Below are 13,677 nucleotides of genomic sequence, written 5' to 3' on the forward strand. Positions count from 1 at the left end.
GAGTTAGAGTTAGAGTTAGAGTTAGAGTTAGAGTTGGAATTGGGGTTAGCGTTGGAGTGGGAGTTGGAGTTGGAGTTGGAGTTGGAGTTGAAGTTGGAGTTGGAGTTGGAGTTAGAGTTGGAGTTAGAGTTAGTGTTAAGGCTAGAGTAAGGGTCAATTAGAATTGTAGTTAAATGCAGAGTAAGAGTTAGCGATGGAGTTAAAGTTAGTCTATTTGTTTCATGCTTTCTTCCTCCTTCCTCTGTTTATACACTCTGTTTATACACGTTTTCAGCAATTTAAACTTATTTAAGGTTCCGCTATACTCGGCATTTCTTATGCATGTATGTATAAGTTTCCGCACAGGCATTGTAAGGACTTTGTGACCTTCTAACTTTAGATTGCTGTAGACTAAACTTACGACATACACGAGTTCAGTATGTTGTTTATAGAAAGAAGGAAAGGAGCCCATATGTCTTGTTCTGGTTGACTGCTTGGCGCAGTAAACATACCGCAAAACTGCACATAGGTAGACGATAAAATACAAAGAAGGCGAAAATGTTTTTGTTGATTTTTATTCGAGAAGAAAGTATATTTTTGGTAACGCGACACATTATTTGCATATAAAAATAGGTTTAAAGTATTTGCATACATATTTTACATACCATACTTTCTTACAGCCAACATCACGGCACTTACTACATGAATACATGAAAATGAATTTTACACCACCTAAGCACTAAACAAGATGTTGTCCCACGCACTTTGGCGGCCGCAACCGGCAACGGTTGCCATTGCTGGGAGCACTTTTGCCACCGCTTCAACATCCGACGAAATGTTGCTGCTCGATAACGATATCATCGTAAGTCAAGCGTACTACTCCAATTCGCCGCTCTTTGCCTTTGACTCATCCTCGTTGGGCGACCTGCAGCAGCTGCTGCAGAGCGAGGCATTCAAGCAGAATATGTCACTGACATTGAATATCTCAACGGAGAACCTGACTGATCTGCTAAATACTGCACAGCTCAATCAGACCAGGGAGTTGCCGCAACAGCAGCTCCCTATGTCTGCGTTGATTACGCTCACCGTGTTCTATGCCATCATTTTCGTTGCTGGTGTGCTGGGTAATCTCATCACATGCATTGTTATATCGCGGAATAAATTTATGCACACCGCGACCAATTTCTATCTCTTCAACCTGGCGGTGTCGGATTTGATGTTGCTACTGTCTGGTGAGTTTCGTTTGTTATGCGTAAAATTTTGATAAAATAAAGATGATCATGTTTAAAAGTCGCTTACAAATAAAACAAATAATAGAATAGGACGACAGTCTAGCATCTGAATAGTAGCGTATTACAAGTAAAATACTTGACTGTGGATCTAACTTGAAACCCTTATAGAACCTCTATTGGTCTCCTTTTTAGTTCCTGTTTTTTATGGCACTCTTTGAAATCTTCCATGTTTTTAACACAGATTTTTCATATCTCTTATTTTAGGGGCACCTCAAGACGTTTACAGTTATTGGTACCCGAATGCCTTCCCATTTGGCGATGCAATTTGCATACTTGGTAGTGTTTTAGCGGAGACAGCCACCAATGCGACCGTGCTAACAATAACGGCATTTACCGTTGAGCGCTACATAGCGATATGTCATCCCTTTCGGTGAGTAAAAGTTAATGCTTTGTTTTTTGCTTTTTCAGTTAACACTTATAATTTACAGTTAATTAATTTTTATAATTAAACAGTTTGAGTTTTCTTTTCATGGTATTTTTTTTTTTTTTTTTACTTGGCGACTCCCAAACCCAGCGCACAAACCTGGGGAGAATGTTTCGCATTCTCACTTGGGCTTACCTGCAAACAAATGTTTGGTCCAAGACCGGAAGTCGTGACCACTACCAAGTGAGTGAACTTTCCTCACTTACGTGAACTTCTACACATGAATCCATCCCCCAATGATATTGATATCATCGGTCTCAACAACCGCGCCGTTATTTCGAAATATACCCTGTCATCAAACAAACAGTCGTCGAGCACGCAGCTTGATCCCCACGTCACTGCTGCCAGTAATAACTTCGAAGTCGTACACAATTTCGAATATCTTGGAACCAGCATTAACCCCAACGATAAAGTCAGCCTCGAAATCTAACGCAGAATAAAAATTGGTAACACTTGCTAATTCGGATTGAGTAGGCAATTGAGATGTAAAGTTCTCTCTTTATGAACGGAGTCACTCACCTGTTGTTTTGGTGCGGAGGCATAGGCAATACAATGACAACAGCTGACAAGTCGGCATTATGAGATTTCGAGATAAGGTTGTGCGGATGATTTATGGTCCTTGCGCAACAACGCTGGCTAGGTCATGTCGTCCATATGTGTGATAACATTCTGGTTCTGAGAGCATTCGATGCTGAACCCGCCGGCGAAAGCAGTGGAAAAATAAGACCTCCGTCGAACAGATCAAGGTGGAGTAGGACCTAGGTAATGTTAGAATCTCGAATTAGCGCCAAACAGCAAAACAGAAGAACGACTGACGCGCTGTTGTAAACTTGGCTACAACCGCGTAAGTGGTATCCACTCCAACAAAGGAAAGGAAGTTTGAGTTTTCTTAATTCTTTTTAATAAGCTAATTGACGGCAAGAAAAATAGAATAAAGGGCGCAACCACCTTACCGCAGAAGACAGCGCTATATTTGGATTTTACTTGGTTTTCTCTTTTCAATTCCAACTAACTACTTTTGCGATTAATTTTAGCGATACGCGCGTCAATTTATAGGGCACCCCACACAATGTTGCTTCTTGACGATTTTCAACTTTAATTTATACACACACATTCACACATACTTTGTCTTTTGAATATATATGTAGATATATAATTTGTTTAAAAATTTACTTTGATGTAGCCTTTAGTTCTGTACTCTATGTATACCTAGTGAACTATCGTCCTTTACTTTTCCCTCTCTCTTTTTATTGCTTAATTACAGACAGCACACCATGTCGAAGCTCTCGCGCGCCATCAAGTTCATCTTCGCCATTTGGGTGGCGGCGCTGCTGCTCGCCCTGCCGCAAGCGATGCAATTCTCCGTCGTCTCTGAGCAAGGCGGCACCTCGTGCACGGTAGGTTCAACGAGTAATACTTAGCGGTAATAGTGATATTTATATAAGTTTTTAAGTCTCACTGAGAGGCCACTTAGTTTTTAATACGATAGTGGCGTCTGCTATTACCTTTCTTAACCATGTTGTTTTCATGTATGTCATCTCATCTCAACTAAAAATTTTAATTGTGTATGTGATACCTTTTTCGTTCACAGATTGGCAATCATTTTGTCGAGCATGTTTTCGCCGTTTCGGGGTTTATCTTCTTTGGCGGTCCCATGACGGCGATTTGTGTTCTCTACGTACTGATTGGCATAAAATTGAAGCGAAGTCGCTTGCTACAGGCAGTGCCGAGACGTAGTCTGGATGTGCATCGTGGAATCAGCGCACAAAGTCGTGTGATCAGAATGTTGAGTAAGTAGTTGTTGTAGTTTTTTTTAATAAATTTAATGGTTAGTGAGTTTTTACTTGATGTTTATTTTACAAAAAATTTCGTTTAAGTAAGTAATGTTGTAATTTTATCTAGTCTAAGGGGAATGCAGAGCATAGTAGTCGAATTTTAAAAGAAAATAGTTTGTAGTTTTAGACTTTTCATACATTTTAATTTTTTTTATAACGGGTTTTTCAATAACACCGCTACATTTATTCCTGTGAGTATGCATTCGATGTCATTATGTATGGAACTCGATTTCTTTTACATGGCCACCACGTGCACGCTTACAGAAGTCCAGACGCTGAACCCAATTTTCGACGGATTTCAAGTATAAATAACGTTCGATATTCGTATGAAGTACATCAATCAACGTTGACTTGTTGGCATAGACCATAGACTTGACGTAGGTCAACAGTTAATAGTCTAACGGTGCGAAATTGCACGACCGAGGCGTACCAATTGACTGAGATAACACGTTCATCAAACTTGGTTTTCAATAAATCGATCCAAGTCCATATCATCCAATTCGATCCAAAAATATTCGGTTATCATTGGCCGATAGCGATTTTCATTAACAGTAACATTCCGGTCTTGACCAACTCGGAAGAAGTACGGCCCAATGACGCCACCGGCCCATAAAGTACACAAAACCGTAATTTTTTCGGGATATAATGGTGACTCATAAAGTACATGTGGATTGCTGCCTGACCAATAATGCATATTTTGGTAATGACGAAGCCATTTAGCCTGAAATTAGCCTCATTGCTGAAGATGATTTTTCCATGAAAATCCGGATAATTTTCAAGTTGTTGCTCAGCCCAATTCACGAACATACGACGTTTTTGGAGAACAACGTGTGAGAGACGATTTGGGTCTCCCTCAATTGATGCGCTAGCGTTAGGAATATTACCTGGCACTTCTTTGTCTCACTGTCACGGTTACATTTTGAACTGTGCCTGTGGATTCAAACTCTTCAAAAAAACTCTAAATTGTTGATCTAATCGGACGATAATGACGACCATAAATTGGACGAAGCGCTCTTAAAGTGGAGGCAACTGACTCCATATTTCGGTAGTAGTTTGGACTCGTTGTTGAACCGTATATCTTTCCATAAACAAATGACATAACAAAATGAAATGTCAAAAGAGCGGGAAAAAAATGTGGCGTCATTTGCTGTCCGTATAGGTTTATTTTTGTAGCGGTCGTATTAAAAAACCCGTTACTTGTCTTTTACATATGTGGGTACATCACGCACTACGCCACCATGTATTCAGCCTAAAATTTCTCCAGTTTGTTTATCAAGCGAAACATTTATCGAAACTGCGCCTTTTCATATAAGCCTTTTAATAGAAACTATCACAGCAGTAACTTGTGAGGTACGCAATTTTCACTTAAACATATTAAACATCTCATAGACACTACAAATATTAAGAAATTGCTTCGCTCATATGATTTTGTCACGAGTGTGTTGTGCTACCAAACAAGGTGAAAAGTTGTTAAACAAATAAATCGAAAGTAGGCACAACAAGCAAAACGAAATGCCTTCATAACCTCTGCCTTGACTATGGTTTTCCGCCACTCGGCTACGGCTCACTAAGGCTAAACAAATGTTTATATGACTTTGCGTTGGCGTCGCAAACAACACGCCCGCTTAAGTCAATTAATGTCACATAAAACAGCAGGCAAACGCCACAACCGCTTGCCACATCAACACGAACTCCTACCTTTTCTCTGTAGGAATACAAAGTCGTATGGGCATCGTGGAGACGCCGTTATACACGCGAAGCCAAATTCAACAAGTGGGCGCGTAACCCTGTTGAAATTAAAAAATGTTGCTTATAATGGTGCTCCCTGCCATGTGCCCTGAAATTTCTAATTTTGTAGACAGACAGCTGGGCTGGGGTAGGAAGTGACTGCTATTTTTGTTTCGTGTGAGCTAATCACGCGATGGCTAAGTGATGAACGTAACGGTTATGTGTCAACAATTACTTAGAAAATGCGACATTGTGGAAAACTTGATATAAGAAACATAGTCTTAATCAGCGTTTACGTAGATTCACTGGCTCTCATTTCAACCCATTTTATACTTGAATTTCTGGCTAATATTTTCATGATCATATGTTAGCGCTGTTAGTTGTGCGAGCATGTCAAGCTATGGTTTCTTATTTCGATACAATAAAACAATTTTTACAATTTTTTGCCGCTTTCAACGAAATGAAATTTAATTAAATCCTTAAATTTACCTTTTGCATGCTTACTCGTTTGTATGTTTTCTTTTTGTTTCTTCCATTTTGTGTTTTTTCCATTTTTTTCTTTTCTCTTCTCACATATCGCGTAATTTACAATCGTTTTCGTAATTTTCGCGCACAACAGTTGCCGTCGCCGTGGCCTTCTTCCTTTGCTGGGCGCCCTTCCACGCACAACGCTTGATGGCTGTGTATGGCAGCAGCGCGAACATTGATTCGCAACTGTTCAAAGATGTCTTCGAAGCTGTCGACCTCACATCCGGTGTGCTGTATTACCTATCGACCTGCATCAATCCGTTGCTGTACAACATCATGAGTCACAAATTTCGTGATGCTTTCAAGGTGAGCTAAGTTAAAATAAATATGTAAATTCGTAAGTATGAAAGGCAGTAGTGGGCGAAGATATTACATTCCGGTTTAATCTCATGTCCTTTTAAGTTATTCCACTCGCTTTTTTGCCATTTCTTCCGCATTTCAACTAATCTGATTTGATCTCATCTCATATCATATCATCTCATCTCATATCATCTCATAATTTTCTCTCATATCATTATATCTCATCTCATCTCCTGTCAGCTTATAATGTCCTCTAATATCATCTCATCTCACAATTTTCTTTCATATCATCTTATCTCCTGTCATCACATAATGTCATTCATCTCATCTCATTTCATCTTGTTTCTTCCATCTCATTTCGTCTCATCTTATAATGTCCTGTCATATCATCTTATCTCATCTCATCATAGTATCTCATATTATCTCTCTCATCTCGTTTCATCTCATCTCTTCAGTCACGTTTTCGAATAACTTTTTGACCCAAAAAATGTATTCTCTTGTCTCTCGCAGGTAACTTTAGCTCGTCAATTTGGATTTCCCGGCCGCTCTCAGAGTCAAAGCCACAACTACAGCGCCCTGCTGCGACAGAATGGCTCCATGCGTCTACATACAACGGTGAATAACAATGCTCTCGATCAGTACCACTCTTACCGAGTTATGCAATTACATTGTCGTGACCAAAGACATCATCTCTCTCTGCAGGACAGCATCCGAACAACAACAACGACGACAACAATCAACAGCAGCGGCGGAATGGGTGGCAACAGCGTTAGTCGTCATTCATCGCATCGTTCACGTTATACCTCCCTTGGGTCGCAGTCCCCGCTAACAACAACACTCACCAAACGCGATGAAATCGTCGCAAATCAAATAAATGGCATTACTGCAACAACCGCAGCCAAGCAACAACAACAACAGAAGCAACATCATCACATGCTACAAACTCAACTATCGCAACGCTCCAATGGCACCGATAGCAATATTCTGCTCGACATGGAGTTGGGCACAGCGCATAACTTTTGTCACGGTCATCCGCAGTCTTCAGCCATAAATTGCAATCGAAGTGACAATTTGCGACGCTCCGTCATTAGCAATAGTATGGTGCATGCAGCGCGTAATGCGCGTCCACTCGGCGATGATCGCATGTCGATTAACTCGCAAGAGTGGGATAGTGGCGCCAGTCAATATGAACTGGGCGACACACTGTGTATGGGTGAACTTGAGTCCGAACTGGCCAGGCCCGATACACCGAATAGTCTGACAATGGCGCGAATGGCTGGTGCTCAATTAGCGCCCACCATACAGCCGGTGAACTCCATAGCGGAATTGGACGTGCATGGACCGGCACGTACGCGTCTCAAACTTTCGCGAATAATCAGTCGACGTGACCAAGACACATTGTTGGCCAAGTCGATGCCGCGCGCCGAACTAATGCGCAGCTCCACTAATATGCCTAATGTGCCTGGCTCACCGTTTACGACCTACGAAAATGATAAGAAAAAGCAGGCGCGTAACACAAATGGCGGACGTCCCCATAAAACTTTTGACACACTCACCGGCATTTTTCACTGGCCTGCTCGTAAAAAGCAGCTGAATGGACGACATGTTGGTGGTGTGCCGGCTGCCGTTGGCAGTGGTGGGTCGCGACAGAACAGCATCTCCGCAACTCACACGCACACAAGCTCAACCGGTACACCTACACCGCGTATGGCACTTATGCGCAGCATATCCTCCGCGTCATCGGCAATGCTGGAGTCAACGCTTAATGTCGAAATGATTGGCCAGAAGTTGTGAACGGCATAGCCTGCCAGCACCTGCACCCACGCACGCTCGTAGCGGCATTACGCTGCAGCGCTTTATTCAACACGCGAAAGTTCAGTGAACATGGCACTTGTCCGGTCACCGAGACCAGATGGCGACATGCAGTCATCCAAGTCCACATATACATGTATATATAGTTGTCTCTTTACTCTCTTCTCACATATCCAAATGCAACGCTTCAACCTCAAACTCACACCAAATGTCACGTACACGGTTCACAACGATATACACGAACTGCCCCGTCTACATTTCGTCCTCATCTGCACAGTCGCGTAAAGAAAAAGTGCGAGTTGCCTAAATCATCTCAGCAATCTGTCGCATCAGCGTGTTAGGCCACTTATCTCCGCAATTTGTTGTCACATCTAACCGATCCATTAACGACTCGAAACACATATATTTCCCAATGTATGTACATATGTATAGTATACGTCTTGCCATTGTAGATTGTTAGTGTCTTGTCGCGTCGCTGCCATGCGTCGCATTTGCTTAAATACAGCAGTAAAATAAATTGTAAGAAATCCCTAGTCAGACAGTCGTATCGCTACAAATGCCATAACATTAACTAAAAGCACACCCAAACCCCGCTCTAAGTGCGATATATGTAAATGACAATCCTGAGCAACAGAGAAGAACGAAAGTGAAAGACATTTGACATTCTCACAAAATAAGTTATGATACCATACGAAGACATAATATAACATAGCGGATTATAACATGGTACAATAGCATAAATAATATTTTAATATTCTCTAGAGCATGAAAAATTGACTTAAATTTTTATTTATTGTACATATATTTTTCTCCGATTTTTCTTAACTCAGTGCTGTTAGAATGCTTCGCCGAAAATATAGAGACTAGAGTAGTGACTAAAATAGTTTAACAATAACGCCATACTATTAATTTGTCTAGCTAATGTACCCTTTATCGAACTGCTTAAGATATCTCTAAAATGAGTTATCAGAGGTTTTCTAGAACCATTATAGTTTTGATTATAAATCTCTTATAAGATTTGTGTGAAAGTGTCGATATCTCGAATTATGAATCCAAAAATAGAAAATCGATATTTGCAATATATTCTAAAAATTCATATTTGATGTCCGAGTATTAGAACTATGCTATTTTAAAGTTTCCAACAGCATACTGACCATACATAAGTAAGAAAAAACAAACAACAAACGCTACTGCTTTAAAATGTCATTGATATCAATTAAAAATAATCATCATTTAAAAATTATCAATTTACAAACAATTTTGCCTCCTTTTTATGTCCTAAATTTTCAAGATATATTTGAGGTAACTTTTTAGTATCGAACATTTTGGCAATATTTTAGGAAACTTGTTTTATAAACAATACTCAGAACGTGGCAACTTTATTAAAGTATATTTATTCAATGTGTATCGTGATGATTTGTCCCAAAGTCTGAATGGAAGCGCGATTGTCTACATAGACTTGAGACTTTACATATTCTCACAAGTCTAACGGTGTGCCATCACACGATCTTAGTGAGCAATCGACCGTCCCAAATCTGCGCACGGAAATGTACTATTCGGTCACATATTATCCAATAATGAACGCTGCGTCTCAAAATGGGTGACGGTGTTGCGAATAGTACGCTTAGTAGGTCGATTATGATGAACATAAGTTGAACGGAGCGCACGAAACACATCCTTTAAATTTTCGTAATAAATATAGTTGAACGATTTGTAACGTTGTTCAGGCGTAATTTTTTCCACGATGAAATGCCAAACAATACTGAACCAAAATAAAATGACAGCTCGACACAACTCACTCGGGATCGGTCAAAAAAAAGGCAATTAAAAAAAGAATCACTACTTGGATAACCCATTATTTACGAAACTTAAATTAAAGTCATTTGAAAATATTAGCTTGGTATGATTTTTGAGAAAATTTTCCGAGCGTGAACTAAAGACTCTTCGCCACCCAAAAACAACAACAAAGCCATAATATGAACATTTTCCGCTCAACACTTCGAGTCGCTAAAAATTTTCGTACCCCAAATCACTGTTGCTGAGGATTGCTTTAACTAACACAGTTGCACAATAAAAGCGATAAAAGATACCACTTAGTTTATAAAATTTAGAATAGTTCTTACATTCACAGCCTTTTTCCACACACACACTTTGCGCCTACAAATTGCGACTTAGCTTTTAGGTGTTAAAACGAAAATGAAACTCAAAATAAAGAATTTCAAATTCTAAGCTTTGGCGGCTTTGCTTTTCGTTCGCCGGTCTCAACTTAGTGCATAAACACTTATTAGCGTTGTATTATAAGAGTTGTTGTTGTTAAACTATCTGCCGGCTTTGTAATTGTAGCACTGCATACGCTTAAATGAGACTTTTGCCGAGCGTAATGCAATTAGGAAATATTGTAGTTATTTTAATGCTGTTGAATATATTCGGAATTGCAAGGCAGCAAGAAGAAGAAAGTTTAATTATGCCCGTGATTATGAAATTGCGGAACATGGCTGTGCCCCACGATTTACACACATACACACTCAAGTGCATAGCGATATAGTTCGTTTGTGCCGAGCACATAAGTATGTATGCCTACTGTTTATGAAATATTACTTGTTAGTATATAAAAATAAATTTATAAAAATGAAATTATAGTTTAGTTAAGCTCGTTGTACTTGCTTCTAGCAGACTAAGAATTTATGCGTACTTATTATATACTATATATGGTATATTTTATTAATTTATATTTATGTAAGTTTTAACTGTAATTATGTATTTTAGCAATAAGAGTCAGAAAGAAGTCGAATCTGAGAGTCAAAAACTACAAAAAAAAAACTTTAAAATGTTTTTAAATTCAATAAAAGTTTGTGTTACTGTAATTAGTTGATAACGGTAAGTATGAATAATTGTCGAATCACTTTTGACACGCTGCTTAAAATATTTTCGAAACCCGTATTATGAACGCATCGACCCCCTCTACAGGTGTCGAAAAACATTGTACAAGAGATTATTTTCTACGAATGGGAAGAAAAAGAAGTCATTTACGGTGGCTTACCTATCAAATCGATGTTTTAAGTGCTCAAACATGCACTTGTTGCAGGCGATGTGTGCGGGCTAGGATTGTCGTGGTGACGCGGTTAGTTTTCCTAATTTATTGAAAACAAACTCAGAATTTACGGTTCTTCTTTGTTCCCGCGGTATGATTGCGACATATTCAGTTTTTCCAAAATAACAGACAATCATTTGCTTGGAAGTGCTTCACAAACGAACAACTTTTGTTGAAATCAGCTCATCTTGAAACACCCGTAGATGGACACGTCAAAAGTTTCAAAAAAAAAAAAAAAAACGCGAAAATGTTCACAACACAAGTAGCCTACGTAATTCAATGCGTTCTGGGTATGTATACCATCGAAAGAAGACAAAGATAAAGATAAAGATAAAGATAAAGATAAAGATAAAGATAAAGATAAAGATAAAGATAAAGATAATATACTAGGATGGTCAAATCAACTAAAGGCAATCACACAATTATATTTTTCAACAGAGATCGCCCTTACCATGAAATACATAAAAACATCGGTACATTTCTATTACTTGACAAGAAATGCAGAATTTTGACTCGACTTCGACCCGATATAAATTAATGTTGTAAAATAGGAATATTATTTTATATAGTAAATCGATAAAAATTATCGCTTTAATCGAGCAAAGGACGGTTAATTGATCAATAAACTAATGTGCGAAAAGGCTTTTAATTTTTTATGGGTCATAATGTGCTATAAAATGCAATAAGTAAATAATTGCCTAAATAGTATTATAATTCTCGTGAGGTCTGCTCAATGAGAAGGAATAAAAGTAGTGCGCTAAATGGTAAAAGATCAATTCAGCTAATTTTCGAATAACTACTAAGTATAAATAGCTAACGACTTGATGAACTGAATAATAGTGAGCAAAACGTTTCCTAAACCTGACATAATTGTGATGCTTATCCATTACTATTAATTGCTAAATAATTTAGAATTTACCTTGCACTTTAAATACGTGTGTTAGGCAATTCCCAGAAATTTTCATACTTTGCAATGAGATTTTTATTAGGAATCTCATTCAAAGAATAATTTCGGCAAGACTCTAAGCACTTTGTGCATTTATCTCTAATCTGTATTGAAGCGCATAAATTTGCTAATTGTTTGCATAAAAATTTTATTTTATAGTGAAACTTTCACGGACGAGTACATAGAATTGAATAGTTTGTTTACCCAAAATTCTGCCGAACTTTACCAATGTTAGCAATTTAATTGGAATTCCATAATTTATTTTAGAATGAACTTTGCACGAATTGTATGGAAATATTTATGAATAGTTTTCGATATGTATATATGTGCGTACTTTTTATTTCATTTAAGTGAAGTTTATTGATTTATAACTTAATTATTAAAAATTCTTTTGGATCGTTCATTAAGTAATTTATCCATTCGAAAGCAAGAAAAATGGGTGGCATACTCGTATATTCAAGCAAAGATACGTGGAAATACGTGTTTGCATGGCAGAAATTCCGTTGTCGTTTTTATATCGAATAATGAGGCTTAGATTTAATGACTGTCCAAGAGATCACACTTATACTACTAAATGCAGTCTTTTGCGTAGCAATTAAATAGAACCTCTATAATTCGAACTTATAACTCAGCAAAACGCCTGAAAGAAAACCCTCACAACTAGGGAGAGGCTAACCTTACTGAGGAAAAAGAACTGACCAGCGTGTAACCCAGCGCTGGAAGCTCAACTATGCTACAATTGGCTTGATATATTCTTGGCCACCAATCGATCGCTGTACTTTCATGATGAGATCCAAATGATGGGAAATTGTATTAGTTTCAGATCGACAATACTTTAAATAACGCTTTATTATATAGTTTTTGAAATGTCTAGTTATAAACCCTAATATTAAATATTAGAATTTTTTATATAGAAAAAAATAAAAATGAATATGGAAAAATTGAAGTTCCTGATGGGGCTTTGTAGTCTTATCAAACTCACCAACGATTATGGAGTCACTGACGAAGAAGTTTCGAATTTCTTAAGAATTTAATTTCACTTCAATCAAACAAAAAACTGTTAAACACAATACAAATCACACACACAAGACAATGCGGCACCTGATTGAAAAAATATTTATATAAGATATTGCAAACTCACACGCGTCATTAAAAATTCATGCAAAACATTTTAAAAACTTTGCATTGGCAATTTCACCAACTTCAGCGCAAACTTGAAGGCTTGAGTGCAAGAAGAGCAGTCAAGTTTTATGTTGCTATATTACTTATTTAAGCGTGAGTGTGTATATTGCTCAAAATGTAATTCAGTGCAAACAACCGTGCAGCAAAAAGGTTGTGCGTGACAGCGTACGCCATGGCGTATGAGTGATCAACATCAAGAGTGCACAAAGGGTTAACACACGCTAGCTCCAACTGCTGCACATTTTTACGGCAACAACACGTATACACACACATAACTGGCTGTATTTGTTTATGCATGTGTGAATGTGTTGGCCATTTGCTGGTGTGCTTGTTAAATGTCTTTGGCGCTCTCAAGCAAAATAATGCAATAAAAGTCTTGAAAAATTTGAATGGCTCATAAAAAACGGCATGCAGTCGTGTTGAGTGAGCGGCAAGACCGCAAGAACGAGTGTCATGTTGTACAAAAAAGCGATACAAAAACAAAATGGGAAATAAAAAAAGTAAATGTAGCCTAACGCCCTTTCACGCTGCCACAAAATAGCTTAATATTTGTTTTTCGC

The 13,677-nt window shown here is 38.3% G+C and overlaps 1 protein-coding gene across 3 annotated transcripts in view; it reads left to right on the top strand.

The window, feature by feature from the left end:
- LOC108970481 (tachykinin-like peptides receptor 99D) overlaps positions 1-8,575 on the top strand; it is a 40,564-nt gene extending 31,989 nt beyond the window's left edge. For 2 of the 3 annotated variants that reach the window (XM_018935901.1, XM_018935900.1), the window contains exons 2-7: positions 660-1,211; positions 1,476-1,641; positions 2,960-3,092; positions 3,287-3,485; positions 5,878-6,092; positions 6,597-8,575. In XM_018935901.1, the coding sequence (XP_018791446.1) occupies positions 728-1,211; positions 1,476-1,641; positions 2,960-3,092; positions 3,287-3,485; positions 5,878-6,092; positions 6,597-7,880 (2,481 nt within the window). In that variant the 5' untranslated portion in view covers positions 660-727 and the 3' untranslated portion in view covers positions 7,881-8,575. The remainder of the gene's footprint in view (positions 1-659; positions 1,212-1,475; positions 1,642-2,959; positions 3,093-3,286; positions 3,486-5,877; positions 6,093-6,596) is intronic. The other variant, XM_018935904.1, reaches the window with a different exon arrangement.
- The last annotated feature ends 5,102 nt before the right edge of the window (positions 8,576-13,677 follow it).

The sequence above is a fragment of the Bactrocera latifrons genome, unplaced genomic scaffold (assembly GCF_001853355.1).
Source record: "Bactrocera latifrons isolate USDA-ARS-PBARC rearing strain unplaced genomic scaffold, ASM185335v1 scaffold_3, whole genome shotgun sequence".
NCBI classification, from domain to species: Eukaryota; Metazoa; Arthropoda; class Insecta; order Diptera; family Tephritidae; genus Bactrocera; species Bactrocera latifrons.